This window comes from Ahaetulla prasina, chromosome 1 (assembly GCF_028640845.1).
Source record: "Ahaetulla prasina isolate Xishuangbanna chromosome 1, ASM2864084v1, whole genome shotgun sequence".
Taxonomy (NCBI): domain Eukaryota; kingdom Metazoa; phylum Chordata; class Lepidosauria; order Squamata; family Colubridae; genus Ahaetulla; species Ahaetulla prasina.
The window spans coordinates 225,391,356-225,413,797 of record NC_080539.1 but is presented as its reverse complement, the minus strand read 5'-3'; the positions used below and the strand labels follow the sequence as shown (position 1 = coordinate 225,413,797).

General features: G+C 36.9%; 1 protein-coding gene across 9 annotated transcripts in view; it reads left to right on the top strand.

Annotated features, from left to right (window-relative positions):
- Positions 1-22,442, top strand: part of PKP4 (plakophilin 4) — a 150,602-nt gene that overhangs the window by 39,048 nt on the left and 89,112 nt on the right. For 7 of the 9 annotated variants that reach the window (XM_058192235.1, XM_058192245.1, XM_058192227.1 and 4 more), the window contains one exon: positions 14,391-14,521. The exons of 1 other annotated variant lie outside the window; for it this stretch is intronic. In XM_058192235.1, the coding sequence (XP_058048218.1) occupies positions 14,396-14,521 (126 nt within the window). In that variant the 5' untranslated portion in view covers positions 14,391-14,395. Of the gene's footprint in view, positions 1-13,677; positions 13,829-14,390; positions 14,522-22,442 lie in introns of those variants that run through there. One more of the 9 variants, XM_058192255.1, reaches the window with a different exon arrangement.

Below are 22,442 nucleotides of genomic sequence, written 5' to 3'. Positions count from 1 at the left end.
ATCATACTAGGAAACAAACAGAACAATATAAGTCGTAAAAATACAAGCAACATGGTTATAGTCATGAGTGTACCAGCCAGCTGATCTTCGGGTTTCCAGGCTCTGGCATGTGGGAAGATCAGCTGGCCAGCATGCATGTGTGCGCCGGAAACCAGAAGAACAGCTGGTGACGACACGTGTGCCCACAGAGAGGGCTCTGCATGCCACCTCTGGCACATGTGCCATAGGTTCGCCATCACGAAGAAAGGTAATCATAAGATACAACACTTAGTGATAGTCATAGATTACTAATAAGCAATCAAATCATATTAGGAAACAAGCAGAACAATATAAATCGTAAAAATACAAGCAACATGGTTATAGTCATGACATACATTTGAATATTCAAAAAGTTTTTATTAGTCAAAAAAGGTTTATACAAATACATATCAGGTATGGTAAATTTTCATTTTTCTTATCTAAAATAAGAATTTTACTCAAATTTTTTAACACATACAACAGCCATATGGCAAGCAGGTGACACGAAGTAGCTAAGTTTACAAATTTTAAATCGTAATAAAGAAGGGTCAAGAATAAACAGAATATCGTACAAAAGAGAATAAGGAAAACCAACACAATCCCAAATATCTTTATCACTTCCTAGTTTTGGATCTCAGAACTCTGGGTTCACCCTGACCCAACTCCAGGGCCGCAACAGCGGCAGCCGCTTCCGCCCCATGATCTATAACCTCCCCTTCTTCAATTCCTGGGTCATCTGATTCCAGGAGGGCTTTGTGTTCCTCCACATAGGCCGTAGCCTCCATAATTGTACTGATTTTTTCGTAATGCCCTCCCGGAAAATCATCAATCCCTCTGGCATCAGCCATCTGAAGCCCACTCCTTCTGGTACAATTTGCTTGACAAAAATAATATTTCTTTCTTTTTCACGTACCTGTCTGGGAATCTGCCTCAGAATGGCTATCTCCCTGCCCCTGTAAATCAGTGCCCCACTCCTATGTTTTCTAAGAATTTCATCTCTCGTCTCTCTTCTCACAAATTTGACATGAACCTCTCTGGGAACTGCATGCGTGTGTGCATATTGCAAATTAACTCTATAAACTCGATCCACATCCCAATTCATGAAATCAACACCTCTCCCAAGAAATTCTCCCAACAATTTAGTCACAACATCTCTCAAGTCTTCTTGGTCCACTTCTTCCAAATTTTGAAACCTAAGGAAATAAGACATTTTATCCATCTGTAGTCCAAGCACAGCATTGCCTGTCGTCTCCTCTCTTTTCTGCACTGCCCGCATCTCACCCTCCAAACCTTCCACTTTCTGCTTGTTTTCTGCTGAAACTTGTTGAGTATCCTTTAAATCCTTTTGGATAGTCACAATTTCTGCTCTTATTTCATCCAATTTCTTGTCCATATTAGATAACTTTTCCAAAATTCTCCATCTCTCCAGCAGTTGGTCTCTGACCTTTTGCCATTAAGGAAAAAAAAAATACAAAATCCTCAGGCAGGCACAGTATCCTTGTAATTTCCTCCGGATCCACCAGGGGGCACTCACAGGAGCAACGAGTCCAGAGTACAGTTAGTCAACCAGGAAGCCGAAGGGAAGTGATGTCATCAAAATTCTCATAGTGAAGGCGGAAGCTGGACGCCACCACTGTTCCCCAGAAGGAGGGGCCTCAAACCTTCCCTCCTAAATTTCTCCATCACCTCTTCTCTCCAGAGCTCCACAAAACCGGTAATCTTCTTATTTTAAGTTCTCCTCTCTCCAGAATAACTCGTGCTCCTTCCAACCGCAGGGGAGAAAAAAACCCCCCCGCACTCCGGAGCACTCCACTCACATTTACCGATATTCCCTTCCCTTCTCCTCCTCAATTCTTCTCCGTTCCCTGTTCACCACCAGGCTGCTGCAGTTATAAATCCAATGCCCCGGTGTCACCGGGCACAGCGGCCCAGGCGACGACCAAAATAATGGCCGCGGCCTGTGGCCTCCAAACCCCGCCAAGCCTAGGACGCGCCAGCATCGGTCCCCACAGTCCTGTATGTCGGCTGGGAGACCCCTGGCGAGCCGTCCGTGCGGCAGGTGTCCTTTTCGGAACACCTGGCCCCTGAGGGCCTCGGCGGCGGCCGGATTCGGGCGCTGGAGGCAGGAGAAGCCTTCCAGACGTCCGTTGCCACTGGACACCGGAAGTCGTCCGTCATGACATACATTTAACATACCTAATAATTCTGCCACAACAACAACCCTATGAGGCAGGTTAGGCTATTTGATCATCTTTTGAGTTAATGGCATATGAATGCATGCATTTGCTTTTTGCCTAAGACTTGAATTTCACATGGTATGAATTTGGGCTAATACAGTTCTGTAATTTTTTCTTTTCTTTTCAGATTTTATGGATTTTTACATAACATTACTGCACACACAGACACGCACAAAATTTATTTTTAAAAATATAAATATATTTTATGCCGCCTTTATTATGTTTATAAATAATTATAAATAATAATCAAAGTGGTGAACATGCCTAATGCTCCTTCCTTCTCCTGTTTTTTTCACAACAACACACCTGTGAGGTTAATTGGGCTGAGAGAGATTGACTGGCCCAAAATCATCCAGCTGGTTTTCATGCCTGAGGTAGGAGTAGAAAAAATTTCCTGCTTTCTTGCCTGGTGCCTTAACTATCACACCAAACTGCTTCGCATTATCGGAGCTTCTCTATGGTTTGTTAATGCAGCTGCTCAGAGTTGTAATATCTACAGGCAAGTGATAAAGCACATTCATTCTTTTCAAAGTATTTAGTTATTAAGGTTTTCACCAGTGGTGAAATCTTAACCGGTTTACTACTGGTTCGCTGGCTGGGTAAGTGCTCTGCGCGCACATGCGCAGTGCGCATCACGCATCAAATGCAAGTTGCACGCACACAGTGCATGCCAAAAGGAGGCTTGCGGTAAGAAGAACAGTGCGTGTGGGGGGTGATCAGCTGTGGTGCGCAATCTTTTTTTTTTACTTTCAAAAGTATTTTTTTACAACCTATTTGGCTGAAGAGGTTGTAAAAAATGCTTTTAAAAGTAAAAAAAAAGGCTCTGACAATCAGGCAACTCAGCTGGGATCGTCAACCTTTTAAAAGTATTTTTTTATAACTTGTTTGGCCGAATAGGTTGTAAAAAATGCTTTTAAAAGTTAAAAAAGGCTCTGATGATCGCATGGCTCAGCTGGGCATGGGTGGTGGGGGAGATGGATTTTTGCTACCAGTTCTCCAAACCACCCACTGCCATTGCTACCGGATCGGCCAATGTGGTCCAAACCGGGAGCATTTCACCCCTGGTTTTTACTTTGAAATTTGCTTTCTTTTATTTTGTTATCTTTCAGACCTACCTAGCATTACTATATATTTAGTGAAATAGTGCCATCATTAAAACTACAGATAAATAGATATTTGTCAGTGCATATTTTATTTGGTTGCTAAGCATATAGATTTTTTGAAATGACCACCAGAGCATTAGTATTTCCTATATTATTATTAACACGCTCTGATAGTGGTGGGTTTCAATTTTTTTTTACTACCGGTTCTGTGGGTGCGGCTTGGTGGGCATGGCATGGGTGGTGGGTGGGCATGGCATGGCTTGGTGGGGGTGGCAGGGGAAGGATACTGTAAAATCTCCATTCCCCACCCCAATCCAGGGGAAAGTTACTGCAAAATCCCCATTTCTTCCCGATCAGCTAGGACTCAGGAGGCAGAGAATAGATGGGGGTGGGGCCAGTCAGAATTGTTACTACCGGTTCTCCAGAACTGGTCAGAACCTGCTGAAGCCCACCTCTGCTCTGATGCTAAGGAGTTCTACTCCCCTTTCTCACCTCAAAAGAAATCTGTTCCAAATGCAAAACATAAGCAGAGGAGAGGACTTTCAGTTTCAGTTTTATTTTCACAACAGCAAGCAGCTTTATTACAGAACAGTTGAGCTAAGCCACACCCAGCCTCCTTCCTGTCTTCTTGCTCACACAGCAAATACTGTTTCACTTTCCGAACACCCCTCAACTCTCTCACACACTGACAGGATGCTAGCCAGATGAATACTGATGAATGCTGCAGGCTGGAACATTCTACTCCCCCTCTCCCTATGTTCCAGTTGCCAGTTGTGTTATATTAACACACTCTGATGTACGGAGTTACACATTCTACATTAAGTTTCAGGCTGTAAGTGTCAATTTATCAAGGCCCAGCACATAGTTTCAAAGCGAAGCACCGGCGTCCAGCTAGTATTTTAATATGTACATCCCAGATGAAACCACTTCTTGTAATGCTGATGCTTTTTTTTTTTCTCATTCAAAGTGGAAGTATCGTGATGGTTTCATCGCCATTAACCAGAGCTTATGGTGATGTATTATTATTATTATTTTTTAAAGTTAAATTTGGCAGTGTAACATTCATTTCGTTTGTTGCATAAACATGTTGGTACTGTAAACAATTCAAGATTTAAAAAGAATATTTTAAAAAACAGGATATACTCCTCACATATCAGTTTAATGTACATGGTACATTAAATTTATTATTATTATTATTATTATTATTATTATTATTATTATTATTATTATTATTATTATTATTTATTGAATTTTTATACCGCCCTTCTCCCGAAGGACTCAGGGCGGTGCACAGCCGGAGATAAAATACAAAATATGTACAATTAAAACAAATTAAAACATATCAAAATTACAAAAACGGCTAATAATTACAATTAAATTTAAAATATTTAAGAATATTAATAAAACCCCAATTTAAAATCAAACTATTATGCCAGTCCCGCTTGAATAAATAAGTATGTTTTTAGCTCACGACGGAAGGTCCGAAGATCAGGCACTTGACGTAGGCCAGGGGGGAGTTCATTCCAGAGCATCGATGCTCCCACAGAGAAGGCCCTACCCCTGGGGGCCGCCAGCCGACACTGTTTGGTGGACGGCACCCTGAGGAGACCCTCTCTATGAGAGCATACGGGTCGGTGGGAGGCATAGGGTAACAGCAGGCGGTCTCGTAAGTACCCAGGTCCTAAGCCATGGAGCGCTTTAAAGGAGGTAACCAAAATCTTGAAGCGCACCCGAAAGACCACAGGAAGCCAGTGCAGACTACAGAGCAGTGGTGTTACGTGGGAGCCACGAGCGGCTCCCATTACTACTCGCGCAGCCGCATTCTGGACTAACTGCAGCCTCCAGGTGCACCTCAAAGGCAGCCCCATGTAGAGAGCATTGCAGTAATCCAATTTACTGCAATTTATAATTCAATAATCAGGGGGGGGAGGGGAGTGATGTACCTTAGGGCATACAATATTAACTTTTTACCAGGAAAGTTATTTTTTGTTCTACATGTGATTGTTGGAAATAGAGTGAAAATTAAGTTTTAGATTATTCTGTTGAAATGCTTATTAAAAAATTATGTGCAGTAGTGGTGAATATCTGTAGCTCGAATGTAGAATGAGAGTGAAGGTTCAGACTCCACTGAAGTTGTTACCTAGCCCGGTAATGAAACATTCAGAAACCAACCCACAAGCTCAAAGGACTGCAGTATGTTACTGCCAGCAATACTCCCTCTCCTCAAAGCATAAAAGCAACTGCATAAAATCTTTGAGAAAGTTTGCACAGCTGCTTCCAAAGCTGCCCTGTAAGTCTGCATGTGTTGTGTATGCATGAATTGATACAGTTGAATTGCCACTGAAACCCAAGAGATGCATATAGCAATAGCACTTAGACTTATATACTGCTTTACAGCCCTCTCTAAGTGGTTTACAGTCAGCATATTTCCCCCAACAATCTGGGTCCTCATTTTACCCACCTCGGAAGGATGAAAGGCTGAATCAACCTTGAGCTAGTGAGAATCGAACTCCTGATTGTGGGCAGAATAGCATCTACAATGGCAAAAGCAAATTATGAGAGCATAAAATAAAAATATAAACTAGTTTCAAAGCAATAATGTATTTGATGTTATTGAATATACACTATCTAATCTACATAGTCGAAGCAAGATTACTTTCCAACATCACAAAAAGATTTTTACTCCAATAAAGGAGGTTAAGAGTAGAAAACTATTTCTAATTGTTTGATTGAGTGGTTGGAATATAACACTTAAAAAAACCAAAATGATGCTAACTTGTTTCCTTGCACATAATATTAAGTTATGATTTAGTAGAGGGATCTGTTAACCTTTTGATGATTGCAAGGAACACAAATGTTCTTTTTGTGGACAAAGGGCACAGTCAAGCATTTCTCAGTTTTTTGGGTGGGCAGTCCGAATTTTTTTTTTAACTATGTCAAATCTATTATATGATTTATGTTATTTTGTATTATCCATTTCATTGTGTTTTGTGTTTCCCATTGTGCATTTTGACTAATCTCTGGCAATTATAATTAAAATGGTTTCTCTCTAGCTCATTGTAACTTAACGGTGTTCTAAAATTTTCAGTTTGGAAAAAAAAGGGGGGCTTTCATGATGTTCAATATGTACACAGAGTTGCTCGAGCAGATCACGGTTGGGGGTGGGGGATCAGCCCCAACTATTAAATTCTAATGAATTGTCTGGTATTCTCAAATATTGTCAAATAAATTTGATTATGGGCTGGCTGCAAGAGAATAAGTTAAAGTTAAATCCAAAGAAGACAAAGGTGCTGTTGGGGAATAGAGAACAGAGCATGAGGATTTATGTTCAGCCTGTTTATTGGGGGGGGGGGTTGATTCCCTGAAAGAGTAGGTTTGTAGCATGAGAGTGGAGTGCACACTGACACTGATTCACAGTTTTAGCAAGGAGTGTGTTTGCACAATTACATCCGGTATTGCAGTCTATTAATCAGTTCCTTGTGCTTGGCTACATCTATCTTGATTATTATAATCATGGTCTTGTTAGGTGTCCAGAAGTCACAAATGATACAAATCTCAGTTGCTCACTGATGCAAGATACAGGTATCACGTCATGTCTGTACAGAGAAATCTGCACTGATTACCTTGCTTATTGGATACAGTACAAGATTTGGTCTTGGCAAGAGTCCTTAACATTTTGTGAAGCTTAGGATCTGACTATTTGAAGAATATCTTCTCTCATTACCAACCTATCTAGGTTTCAGAAGGAGGTAGCCCTTAGGCAACCTTGTCTGGGCTTGGAAGCTAGGCAAGTTCAGGATGGGTTAGTATTTAGATGAGAAAATACCAGAGTAGCAAGCTGGGCTGGGAAATTGAGAAACATTGCCGATGAAGACAATGGGAAACCATCTCTGTAGTGCTTCAAGGAAAATTGCATCCATAGTTTCCATAGACTTCCATGAAATCACCAGGAATTAAACTTGACTTAAAGGAGGACCTTTATCTAGGTGTGGAATATGGAATATGGAAAAGCTCTTCTTGGGATGCCAGAGCTGGCAAGGGCTCACTTTTCAGGCACTGGAGAGATAATTGGATTAAACATTAAAATTAAGGTTTATTTAACATTACTGGATTTTCTTGTGGTTTTTTTTAAATATGTGTATTTTATTAGCTGCCTTTAATAGCTAATTCTAAAAAACAGATATATGCAACTTGCTGCCTGAAACCCCCTCAGTTGTCATTTGGTGATCAAACATATTGCAAATCCCCCAAAGCAAAGAATTCTGATTGATCTATATATGTAAAGGACAAAATAATAAATAAAAATAGTTATTGTAATTATTTTTTAAATATAATCTATGGTAGATAAAGTGCAATAACCAAATTCGCATTTGCTTTAAGTTATTTTTTAAAAAGATGAAGGAAGGCAGCTATTATTTAACATTAAACTGCTGCTTGAAATCATGGCAAATGATCAGATTTCTAATTGTAATTGTGGCATTAGGCTGATACATCAATAGGACTATCTGCTTAAAATGAAAAAGAACAAATCAGGAATTAGCCAAGTGCCATTATTGTTTAACTTCTTTGCAAGATTGACTCTGGCCTGTTCCTGAGTTATACAGACTAAGATTACAACAAGCCATATGTAAATGTAGTCACTGTTTGCATCAGTCATAATTTTTGAAAAGGGCTCTTATACAGAGGTGGGACATTGCTAGTTCGGACCGGTTCGCATAAACTGGTAGTTCCGATTCTACGTGGTTCAGAGAACCGGCAAATCGGACCATCATCTGGCCCCACCCCTGCCCATTTTTCCGGCCTTTTTCCAGCCAAAATTGGCCCCCAAAAGACCTGAAAACGGCCCAAAAAACACCCAAAAGCCCCAAAAAACAGCTTACCCAGCTTCTCTCCCTCTTGCAGCCAGCTTTCCCAGTCTAGCTTGACTTAATCATTCATTCATTCTCTCTCCCTCTCTCTCTCTCTCTTCACACACATTCTTCCCCCCCCCCAGACCCCTGGATTCCCTCTCCAACCATGCCTCTCCCATACAGGTACCACCCACACAAGTGACGTAGAATTGGCCATGTCCACTCAGTTACATGACACCCCCCAGCCCCATATACCCAGCCACGCCCACCCAGCAGAGAACCTGTTGTTAAAAAATTTGGAACCTGCCACTGGCTCTATACAAGGAGCCTGAGTAAGTTTTGGGAAAAAATAATGGAATGCTATCATAATTGGGGTGAGGAGGACAGGAAAAAAGAAGTTTTTTATTCCTGATTTTTGCCTACTTTGTAAAATGAAATTGAGGTTCCATATCCATATATGCTTATTTATAAGGAATTAAAATATAAAATTCTTTATAAGACATTTGATCCTGATCAGCTCAAGGCTGACTCAGCCTTCCATCCTTCTGAGTAAAGTGGGTAAAATGAGGACCCAGATTGTTGGGGGCAATATGCTGACTGTAAACTGCTTAGAGAGGGCTGTAAAGCACTGTGAAGCAGTCTATAAATGCTATTGCTTCAAGAGGATATTCTTTACAAAAACATAGAAAGATTTTTTTGTATAGTAGGAAAGAAGTTGTGTGTAAGCAAAGAGAACTTAATGTGTTGCTTGTGGTCAACCACTGAAATAAAAAGGTTGTTGCACTATATTTCTTTGCTTACACTTAGGCATAAGAAGGGTATGTTGAAACAATAAAAACTGACTAAGATAAAGATGAATATATTACCTAAATTGTTATATCTATTTCAATCGATACCAATTAGGCTAGGGAAATAGTTTTTTGAATATTTAAACAGAATGATAGGTAAATTTATTTGGCGGGGGGAAAAAGCTCGAATAAACCGTAAACTTATGCAGGACTCCAGAACCAAAGGAGGCTTCGGCCTACCAGATTGGAAATTATATTATCAGGCAGCCGCAATAATTTGGTTAAAAAATTGGATTCAATTGAGAAATAAGAGAATTTTAATACCAAAAGGCCATGACCTTCAATTGGGATGGCATGCATTCCTCTGGGAGGGGAAAAGTAAGACGCATACATACTTCCAGAGACATCTAGTGCGAAATGCTTTGATCAATATTTGGGATGTTATAAAGAAAAATCACTATATGAAAGTTCCAGTTTGGATATCAATGATGGAGGCCATAATCTATCCCAATGTATTGGACTTAAATAAAATAGTAAGATACTCAGATCTATTACATGAAATTGGAAACTTAAAGTCAGAACAGGATCTAAGAAAACAAGGAATAAAAATAGATTGGTGGCCATACTTACATATCAGAACAAAATATAAAAAAGATAAGGAACAATTTGGCATATACAGAGAACAATTGGAACTTTATAAGATATTACTAGGATCCGGGGGGGGAAATTATGACCAAAATGTATAACTTTTTGTTAAAATTCAAAATGGAAGAAGAAACCGTCAAAGAAACAATGATCAGTTGGGCAAGAAAGTTTGGACATAATATTTATCTGGATCAATGGGTTAGATTATGGGAGAGAAACTACAGGCTAACAATGTCAGCTGCTTATAAAGAAAATCTGTACAAAATGTTTTATAGATGGCATTTGCCACCAGCGAGATTGGCCAGGATGTTTCCAAATAGGTCCCCAAATTGTTGGAGATGTGGTCACAAACAAGGGACGTTCTATCACATGTGGTGGACTTGCCCTAAGATTAAGAAATTTTGGGGGAAGATAAAAATCTGGTTGGATGAAATAACAGGGCAGAAAATAGGGAAAAAAACAGAACTATTCCTATTGGGCATTTTGGAAGGGAAAATAGAAAGAAATATACAATATATCATATTACACCTATTGACGGCAAGTAGAATTGTGATAGCACAGAATTGGAAACATCCGGATATCCCATCGGATCAAATTATAATAAAAAATATATATGAATGTGCAGAAATGGACAGATTATCGATGGAAATGAAGGAGAGGGAAGATACTGAGTACTGTCGAATATGGAATAGATGATATTCCTGGGTGGAGAGTAAGCATAAAACTTAAGAGAGATTTTTGTCATGAGACTGAATTCTGAATAGAGGTTAAAATAATTTAAATAAGCATGTTTAATGCTTAATGAAAAAGTTTAATGAAAAGAAGGACTAGGGGAGACATGATAGCTGTGTTCCAATATCTCAGGGGTTGCCACAAAGAAGAGGGAGTCGGGCTGTTCTCCAAAGCACCTGAGGGTAGAACAAGAAGCAATGGGTGGAAACTGATCAAAGAAAGAAGCAACTTAGAACTAAGGAGAAATTTCCTGACAATTAGAACAATTAATAAGTGGAACGACTTGCCTGCAGAAGTTGAGAATGCTCCAACACTGGAAATTTTTAAGAAAATGTTGGATAACCATCTGTCTGAGATGGTGTAGGGTTTCCTGCCTGGGCAGGGGATTGGACTAGAAGGCCTCCAAGGTCCCTTCCAACTCTGTTGTTATGTTATGTTATGTTGGTTTATAGAGATACTTAGAAGTAGAATCTGTATATAGAGGTTAAATAGGATAAGAGATACCGATGTAGGTAAAAGCTGTTATGAGTAATGTAATTTTGATGTGCTTGTGTGTGTGTGTTGTTGTTTTTTTGTTGTTTTTTTGTTGTTTTTTTTGGTGTATTGTGCTTTTTTTGTATTGTGTATTTTAACTTTCGGAAATTCAATAAAAATTATTTTTATAAAAAAAACTGACTGAGATTTGAAAAAAACAGTCCTAGTGCCCACAGCTGTCAGGATTTCAGAATGGCCTTAAGAATCCGTAGAACCTTAACACAAAGGGAATAATCATTTTTAATTATGTTGTTTCTAGCTAGCCCATGTTTTACTAGTAGATATTTTAAACTAAAAAAATTCTCACTACTCACAAGATGGAATTAATTTTTAATTTAAATTAATGAACGTTAAGGAAAGACCAAATCAAGAGCATGTAGGGTGCATATTGTTGGAATCTTTATAATGGCAATCATGGTAAACATAAATCAATTTCAAAGCAGCTATCTACTAGAAAGCAAGCTGTTGAGGCTGTTCCCCTCATGCTCCCTAAAATGCTATATAATCCCCTGGCTTTCATTTGTCTTTTTCTGGAAGATGCATACATTAATAATAATAATAATAATAATAATAATAATAATAATAATAATAATAATAATAATAATAATAATAATAAGATGCATACATAAAGCACTGGCTACTTAAGATTTCTGGGTTTCTAAAATTTGTTTTTGTAGCCTGTGCAGTGCCATTCTTGACATCCTTGAAAATTATGATGGGGTTGGAGGGTGTTTTTTATGTTTTATGAAACATTTTTTAAACATTGAGAAAGAAGCCTGATGAGTGCCAGAGATATTACTCTCGAATAATTAATTTACTCTTTCATACAGTACTAGCCAACTCATGACCTATTGGGTCATAAATTCAGAGATATTTCCTTACCTAAACAGAGAAACAAAATGACCAAATGGGCAAAAAAACCCAAAAAAAACCAAAACACACACAGTGGGAATGGGAGCATCTGCCAACTTCTTGCCAGTTTCCCCATTAACTTCCTTGTAGGAAGCTGGAAGGGAGAGTTAGAAATGACAATCATGTGACCACAACAGCGGTGAAGTAGACACATCTTTGCCAAATTTCAATCCCACGCAAGTCATAGGTTCCAGATTTTGGACATATTCTGTAAATTAGCCCATTTTTCGTATGTTGATTCAAAATTGTTGCCCTCTGATATACTCTCCCACTCGTTTGAAGGTTACAAACAAACAATTATAAGAGTTTTAGTAGTATAAAGATAGATTCTGATTACCAGACGGTTTTTGCCATTCCTCTGCATTGGGGAACGGGTTACTGAAGTTTCATATCAAAGTTCCAGGTAGTTAAAATCTGGTTAATTGTAAGAATTTCAAATAGGAAAGCCCTTATTTTATTAATTCAACCAAGTAGAGTTTACAAAATGAAATACTGTAATAACTAATCAGCCCTTCAATTTCACTTTATAATAACTAGTGCTTTAAAACAAATCTCCATCTCATTCAAACATATACACATTTGCTTAAGGTATACCAGCACCCCAGCGTTTACATCCTAAGTCTGGCAGGTGATATGGCAGTTGGAAGATAGGGGTAGTTTATTTTTGTTGCTCATTTTTTTGTCCTTTAGCCTTCACCACTGCTAACGCTGAAGTCATAATGGTTAGACTTGGATGGAGCTGTTGAATGAATTTATAAAAAGAATACTGAATAAAAAATTGGATGATTTAGTATTTAACTGTAAATAAAACTTCCGTAAAAGGGGGAATTACAGCAAACATCCAGTTTGAATTAGATTTCACATTCAAGATAATATGAGTTATTTCTGAAAGTCGGATTTATTAGTTGTTTCGGATAATCATAACCTTTTGGTTCTTCATAGTGTTAACTCTTAAACTCATTCAAGTCAGTTTGGGAACCCATTGCTCTTTGAAAATATTAGCTAATTACCTGTTAAAAGGTACATATTGGTAGCTTAACTGTTGTTAAACTAGTAGATTTATATAGCAAAAATACTGTGAATACAAATTGTGTATCTTATCTAGACTAAATAGAAGCTCTGTAACTTTTGAGAAAGTCAGAAAGGTCAGAAAAAATACTTGATCTCTGCTATATTTTCAATGAAATTATAACAAGAGTTCTGAAATTCGGAGGGTTTATATCTTGCTATGTATGTTAAGGAGAGATAGTGAAAAGTATCTTGCAGGCATGTAAATCACCACTTGCTTCCAAAATTGGAAGCAGAAAAGTCTCTTGATACCAGTAGCTAGGAAACAAGGAGCTTGTATTTTGCTTTATAGACTTCTGGTTGACCTAAGAAACTCCTTCAGGAAATTAAGACTTTTAAAGTAGAAATAGTTTATTTTAATGTCTCTTTAGGCCAGAGATAAGCTAGTAGGATATGTGGACTTGGCATATCAGTATTAGCTATGATTATAAGATTTGCATCTTGCACTTCACTTGCTAGCAATTGAAGATTGATCAGCCAACCAAATCTGATACCTCAAGTCAAGTACAGATATGTCATTCCAGTCTAAGGCAGCCTTAGATATTTTCCTCTTCCTATTTCTAATTTCTTGCTAATATGAGTCTTAAGAAATAGGAAAAAGCTGATGCATTTGCATGTATGTTTAATGGAAGTTGTGACTCTTTGTTTTAAGGCAGACAGGTAACAGCTTCCTGAAGGAATGAAGACTATCTACCTCAGGGATGTTTTTTTCCTGGTTTCTGACAAAAAAAAATGGTGTTCAGGAAAATGGACTTGCTTAACAGTTATGATGATTCACTTTACGATCTTCATAAAAATGGTTATAAAATCAAGTCTGTTCACATGGTGCCTTGCCCTATTATTGAAATTTGGGAGTCCATGCTGATCATAAGTCAAGGACTTCTTGAAGAAGAAGCAGGAAACACAATTGAATCATTATCAGTACCTGAGCTTATCAAAAGGTGAAAAGTTTGATGTTTTTAACATATAGATGTATCTGGGGAAAATTATACCAATTGTCATATAGTAACTATCCAGCAAAATTACAGCAAACACTTTAATTCCTTAAATCTAGGGCTACAGAGTAATGAAAGATACTTTTCATCTGTTTTAAAATAGAGATATACATAGACTACCGCATTCTTGTACGTCACACATTTTTTTTGTGGACAAAAGCTGCATTATACAAGTTGGTAAGACTGGAGAGGGAGTTTTGGTTCCCCCCCCCCAGTTATTTTTTAAGCTGTGACATGCCTATTTTAGGAGATATATTATAGCTTTCATATGTTTTCCAATCAGAGTAACAAGATACTATGCTATTACTTTTGCTCACAGGTTACATACTCCCCCTTCTTTCCGAACCATTATTATAAGGAGGAAAAATATGAAATTCTTATTACTTAATTTCATATCATACTCATTTAGATTTGGAAAATGCTATGGAATATTTTTAGCGCAGCAAAGGTAGCATGTCAATTGAATCCATAAACATCAGATATCAAACTAATTTTTTCCCCCCACCAGGCAATATGCCAGCTCCTGAACAGATCCCTTTGGAAGATGGGCTGCAACTGACCAACCAAGAATCTTCTGCAAATCCTGCCATGGAAACAGAGGCTACTGCCACTACTATTCTAGCTTCTGTAAAAGAACAGGTATTTAAAAAAACCACGATTGTAGATAGATTTAATTAATAAGTAGATATATTGGGATTTCACGTTCAGGTAGTTTTGAACTTTGTTGACTTGCCACATATTTGGGATAAAATATTTGGTTAGTTTCACTGTTTTTTATCTTATTTTCAAGTCTTATGAGATCATCATACGCTCTAGTGGATTAGTGGATAATAACAAACTGATGTTTTCTGGTAATGTTATCTTGAATATTGAGTGTACACAAAATGAAAAATGTGTTTGACTTGATTAAACAAGCTGAAAAAAAGGTACAGAACTAGAGTAATCCTTAACAACTATTCATTTAGTGTTCATTCAAAATTACAATCACACTGAAAAAATTGACTTGTAACTTGGTCTTTGCATTTATGACCGTTGCAACATTCCCATAGCCACATATCAAAATTCAGGCACATGGCAATACCAGCATGTATTTACAATGGATGTACCATCCTAGGATCCATGTGATCACCATTTACGACCTTCCCAGCCAGTTTCTGACAAGCAAAGTTAATGAGAAGCCAGATTTACTTGAAGACTGTGTGATTCACTGAAGTGATTTGCTTAACATTTGTGGTAAAACTGGCTGTAAAGTTAGGTGTGACTCACTTAACAATGGTCTTGCTTAGGAACAGAAATTCTGGTTCCAGTTGTGGTTGTAAGTCGAGACTATTGTATATAGATTTATTTTAAAAGCACCAAATATATTTGTAGGTTTTAGTGTTTCTGCAAGCGTCATATTTGATTTACAGTACTTGTCTGGGTTATTAATCAACAGTATTAAAATGAAATGATGCATTTGTCTGTGAAAGAACAGGAATATTAAAAAAACTGTAGCGTTAGAAGGGGAGCCTATTTTAGAATAAATTCCGTTGGATCCCTTTAATATGTTGTAATTTTTTTAGGGGAGAAAAATATAATGTTGGAGTTCATCACATCTCTTGGAGAACCAAAAAAAAGTAATGTGTTTTGAGATCAAGGAAGCTACATAGTATTCATTAAAAAGAGTTCTGTGCTTCTTGTTCTTTTTTCTTAGTCCCTTGACATCAAGGTACCTACTGTTGTTTTCCCCATTTGATTTGTTCTCACCTAATCTTCCTCTTTGATGGTTGTTGCTACATTTTCGAAAGGTACCACCAAATTCCTTTCAGTTGCAAAAGAATCTCTTCATGGTAGCTTCTCAGAGGAGAAATAGCAGTGTTCCTTATCTGTTTGACTTAAAATGATTTCTGTGTTCAAAAGATTAATTGAACAAGTTACACTATGGCCCATACTCTCCAATTCTGGAAGCGTACAAGAAGTACATATGTTTCCTAAAATGGAATGGATAGCTAAATCATAATTAGAAATTAGAAAGTCTTCTAGCATACAAAGTTGTTTTATTTAACCCTAACCCTACACGAGAATTTTTGTCTGAATTTTCACAACTTCAGAAAACTATGGGTACAAGTCTTTTCATATTCTGACACACCCCAAATATCCAATAAAATATCAACATAGATATGGTTAGATATATAATTCATTCTGTTCTAAATAGACTAGAACAATTCATAATTCATATTTTCTGTCAGAAAAATATTCTCCCACTTCTCCACCCAAGTTATAATTTATTTTGGTCCAATTTATTTAGAAATTCTCCACTAAAATGGGTCACATTCTTATATGCAACATAATAACTTTATTAATCAATCAATTTTTATTACTGTCACAGGCCAGCATTAGAATTATTTTATTTCTTATTAGCATGCCATTTAATCCTAACCAAAAAATCCAAGAGAGTGATTTGGAATCTTGTTTATTGAGCGTTATATATAAATGTTGTCAGTAGATTAATAGAGGTGCTTTGCATTCTGAACTATGAGAATGATTTTAAAGATTTCCCAGTTCTTGTGGCTATTAAGCAAGGCTAGCCTATTTGCAAGTAATTATCTCAAACGATAGGCTTATGAATGATAGAAATGGCATAAAAAGTGAAGAGATCATTTTTGTTTTGCTTGTGTTTTAGTGTAAATAAAAGAATACTAAACCACCTAGTAATCATGTACAAAACATAATAGTTTAAACTCTGGAGCATTCTTATTTTCCCTTTGAATGAGTCAGTTTGAACAAGGCTGATGTGTATGTTTCCATAAATTATCATCTGGAGTAAGAAATAGTGGATGATGGTTAATGTGTTACCAAGTGACTCTTGCAATGCTCAGTGCCCAGGACATAGGGTGGAGAAAAATGAAAAAATCCCAGCAATAAATACTGTTCTGTTGAGTATGGTATAGCTATTGCTTTCAGTCAAAAATTAAAAAATGCTACTTGCAGTCTTCATTTTCTGAAAAGATTGTATCTTTTTGAGTAAGAATTCAAAAGTACAATGCAATATTTAATTAAATCTGTTGCTGGCATTCCACTGCTTATTGCATGTGAAAATTAATTTGCCCTTCGAAAAACATTTCAAATTTTAATTTGACAAATACACATGGCATTATTGCAATTTTCTGAACTGGAAAAGTATATAGTTATGGAGGTAGCAAAAGCTCCTGAGCGCATCCTGAATCAGATTAAAATGCAATTGGGAAATATTGAGAGGAAATGTAATAAAATACAATAAAACATAGACAATATATATTAAAACTAAATAATAATAAATTTAGTCACCAACCTCCATAAAACTCTAGGCTCAGGATACACATGGAATCCTGCATGGGTACACCTCTTCAATTTAACTGCAATAGTGAAGGTTTCTGGGTGCTACTATGCTGTTTCCCCAAAAATAAGTCATCCCCTGATAATAAGCCCAATCGGGCTTTTGAGTGTATGTGCTAAAATAAGCCTCCCCCCTGAAAATAAGCCTTCCAAAAATATTTAAATGCATGCGCAGCCAGTCCTCGCCATTTCCTCTGGTTTCTTCCATATGCCCCAAAATAATAAGACTTCCCCAAAAATAAGGCCAAGCGCTTATTTCGGGGTTCAAAAAAAATATATGACAGGATCTTATTTTCAGGGAAACACGGTATGGTACAGACTGACTAGGAGCACCAAGAATTCCCTCTTAATTGGCACTGCAAGAGCAGCATGTGACCTTGATGCTGCAAATAAGCTGAGGCAGAGAGATTGTGCCTTTTCCTTGGGCGACAGCAGATATGTGGCTTGCATTGGTAGCTGACCTGCTCTGGACCCCAGAACCTTCAATACATGAATGAGTGCCTCCCTCCAAAATAGGTTATATTAATTTCTCTCCACCCATCAAGAAAGGTTAAAGTCTTTTTCTTCTGTTTACAAAAGAGGTTGAATCTTGTGGGGTTATTTGGATTCACAGTAATTATATCTTTATAATTATTGTTACATTTATAAAACAACAGTTTTTAAATTAATAAACTTTAAATGTCCAGAATGCATCCAGAGAAGAAAGAAAGAATGGAGAAACATGATAAGGGAATGACCTGAATGTTTTCCTTTCTTTTTTCAATATTCTGCTTTCATGATGGTGGATGGATGGATGGATGGATGGATGGATGGATGGATGGATGGATGGATGGATGGGAGAGAGAGAGAGAGAGAGAGAGAGAGAGAGAGAGAGAAAGAAAGAAAGAAAGAAAGAAAGAAAGAAAGAAAGAAAGAAAGAAAGAAAGAACGATTTAAATAATTGCAAGATATTGATTGCAGTTATCAGTGGTTACTGAATCATAATCTATAAGGGTTTGTGTGTGTGGAGTTATGGAGTTCTAGTTCAGCCGTGAGCACAAAGCCAGCTAGGTAAGTTTGGGCTAGTCACATACACACCTCTAGGAAGAAAGAACTGCTGAGTCATTTATGAAAAATGCTGCCAAGAAAAGTAGATCCAGAATGTCTTGAAAGCACAACTTTCAAGCACGTAGGTGACATACTGTTATTCTTTCTACTTTCTATGTGTTAACTAAGAAATAGATATTGTAAAATCACTATTACTTGTATTTGAAATTTAATCATATTCTCATATTGTGGCACACAAATTTGCACACGGTTTGGAAAAAGCTGCGCAAACAATTTTTTTTTCTACACGTGGAATGTCAGAAATTAGAAGGAACATTACAGGGAGGTGCAAATGGGAGGAGTAGGTAGTTTGTGTGAAAATATGGTAGTGGGTGGAAAGAAGCCAGAATGGGGTGTGAAATGTTTGTGTTTGTACACTATATACTCTAAAAAATATGTAAATACATTTACATATTGAAAACAAATAATCAAATTCATAATTCTTTTTATGTGTCAGTTGTATCTAGTTCCTATCAGATTTTAATAGGTTGATACATTAATACACACACACATGCACACACATTTGTGAACCGGTAGGGAAGGTAAGTGAATCCCACCTGTGCACTGAGGGGAGGATAATATGCCCCATTTATACAGAGAGTCCAGGCAGACGCCATGTGCGATGCGAATGCTATTTAGGATTGTCCATTGCTGACATGATATTTCAAAGCCTGGCACTTTTTTGTAGGGTCATTTATATGTCTTCCTATGTCTGGGTGTTCAGCGACCCATTTGGTTTTCCATAGGGAATCTATGTTAAAGTTCTTGGGCAGGTGTTGTGCCAGTGGGGACTTCCTGGATTTAAGTCTTCCTGATGATAAATGAGGAAGGTCGGCATGGACCAGTAGGAATGTGTTGTTTGAAATTTTTATTGTCAAGAAAAATGCATTGACATGATCATGAAGTCACTGGGAATCAGCCAGGCTTGAGAGTCAAAGTAGATTTAATCTTTTTTAGAAAACCAAGTTATATTAATTAAGTCCTTCCTCCAGTTGCAACATGTCTAGCCATCTAGTTGTGAGCTTCAACTCCCCAGAATTCCCCAGCCAGCATGGCTACTTGGGGAAATTCTGGGAATTGAAATCCACAGGTCTTAAAGTTGCCAAGGTTGAACGCCTCTGATGTAGGTCAAAAAGAATGTATGACAGAGAGATTGTTTTTATGTGTGAATGCCAAATACGAAATCTCTAGTGTGTTTTCTCTTTCCTCTTTTAATAATCCTCCTTAGTTCATAGTTACTTCGACCAAGATTGACAAAATATTCAAGAGTATTACATAAACCCAGATTGTTGGGGGCAATATGTTGACTCTGTAAACCACTTAGAGAGGGCTGTAAAGCATTGTGAAGCAGTATATAAGTCTAAGTGCTATTGGTATTACAAGGTAATAAAGTTATTATGGTATCAGTAGTTGCTGTGTCCACAAAAATATTTAATTTCTATAGCTGCCCATCTCAATAAGTGACACTGGGCAGTGTACATTATAAAAAAAATAATTAAAAAAATACAGAGTAAATATATGTGATTACCAAGTAAAAGGAAATAGCCAAGACACAGGGCCCTTAATATGCTTGAGGCACCAACTCAGGGTCATAATCAGATCTTCATGGTTTTACAATAGGCCAGCAGGGTTGGGGTGATGGATGCAAGGAGATACAAGCAGGGTTGGGGCAAACGAATAGGCAAATATTTTTTTCCTTGGACTTTATTTTGGCATAAATATTTCATCCATAATAATAATAAATAAATTTGAGAAACTGAAACAATGATGTCAATTGAACCTTTGTTTACTTGCTTTAAAACACTCCCAATGCAAAATATTTTCTCCGGCCATGGTTGGTTGGTTGGTTGGTTGGTTGGTTGGTTGGTTGGTTGGTTGGTTTTTCTTTCTTTCTTTCTTTCTTTCTTTCTTTCTTTCTTTCTTTCTTTCTTTCTTTCTTTCTATAATAGGGTTTTTAATTTTTTTTTTAAAAAAACTAGCTAACTCAGATTATAGGAGCATTTTTATTTGCATTTTGTTTCTTAAAAATACATGTTTCATGATCTTGATGAGCAATAACTGTTTATCCCTTATCATTTTCTTTAGTGTGTTTTATTAGACTATATGTTTATTTTATTACTGAAAACTTTCATAAGATGTATCTGTACTCAAAAATGGAGAATCAAACCTTCAAACTCAACAGCTGTTCACACACCACATTTATATTCACAACCATCCTTTCTAAGGATCATCTGCAAGAGTTTTGTAAATAAGCTTACAAAGCCTATCTTGATAGATATTTTAAAAAAGATACTGCTGGGACAAGTTAGATTTATCACTTTTCCTATAAATGGACACTGTGATTGAGAGACTGAAAGAAAATCCTTAGGTCATTGTTAGATGGAGGGAACACTATGAATGTGTAAAGAAACCAGTACAGGATTCCAGGAATAAAAGTCTTTAATAATTCAGCTAGAATTAAACCACCTCCTTTGTTTATTATTTTAATTGCAAGAAAAAATTTAGAGCTATCAGAGGTAATATAAGGACAGTCTAGGTTGCAGTAATGGCTTGGATCAAGAGGGATTGATTATATGGGGCATCAGTGTGTAGAGTTCATTTGATCTATCTGCTATAGAATTATCCTTAGTGAAAGAGTAAGCTACAAAAATGGCTGTCCTTAATTGTTTGGACTAAATATTCAAGGTGAATATTTGGCCTTTATTATATGTGCTTAGGAGGAAAGTGCTTTAGCAAAGGTTTTTTTAAACTTTCCAAAACTAACTTGAATACCCTTCTAAATAAAAGCAACAAAATTTGTTATTATATGTGAACTCACCTTATTTTCATTGCCAAGAGCCAGGAAACAGTGGATATGTTCTTCCATTGTTTTTGTTTAATTTACTAATCTGAAATATGACTAAGTAACCTGATAGAAAATTGCTCTGTTCTTCTTAAGGATAAATTCCAAATATGAAATGGTTTTCTTTTGATGTCCATGCAGTATAATTTCCCATGTTCTCCATGTGTCAACAACTGCGGTTAGGAGTGAATTATGATATTGAGTACATTCTGGTATTTTTTAATCTAATACACCAATGCTGTGAAGCACATTATTGTTGAATATCTGCAATATATGAATTCTTGTCGATATCCTTTTCTTATAGTATTCAGAACATTTTTAAAACAAAAGTAATAATACAAGTGAATGTTCCAGAAGGTTTATGGTAAAACCACCCATATAAAGCAAACAGTTGTTTCAGAGCTGTTACAAGATACAGCGAAAAACATTTTCATATTTTAATAGATTAATATTTCTTTTGCATGATATTCAACATTTCTCAATAGTCCAAGAAAGGGACCAAAATAATAAAAATTTTGGGATTATGAATGCTCTTGTTTGCATTGAACTTTTGTTTAAGAATAACTATTTTTTAAAGATGTTGTCTGTCATGAAGACTTACAAATATGAATGAAATGAATCAAGACATGCTGTCAAAATACTTTCCATTTTATCTAAGCAGACATTATTTATTACAAGTATTTTTATGCACCTTAGTTGAATATAAGCAGAACACAAAGTTATAACAACCCATGTAACATATAGCGTAATAAAAATAATAATATTTATTATTATTTTTCAGTATCAATAAGCCATGATTTATTTGTTTGTTTGTTAAATTTATTTGCTGCCTGTCTCACCATGGGGTTACTCTTAGGCAGATTACAACAGTAAAAGAAATGCAAAGAAGTGTAAACATAACAGTAGCAAAATAGTGAAACAATAAAATAATAGTGAAATAATGAAAATACAGTAATATGTGCTGGAGAGGTCTGCCATAACTTTGAAGTGTCGTTGAGCAATTGCTCATTGAGCAATCGCTCATTAAGTGAGGAATACCTGTAATAACTTGGCTAAACATCCTGATTATGGAACTCTTCCCAAAACAGCTGATATGCAGTGGATAGTAAAAATATGTACATCGCATCACACTTCTAATGCTATGTAGTGATTTTTTTGCACAGGTAGTCCTTGACCTACAGCAATTGGGACCAGGATTTCTGTTGCTAAGCAGTGCAGTTGTTATGTGGTGGAGGGGGTCTTTCCGGCCGCCTTGAAAGAGGCGGTGGTGAGGCCCCT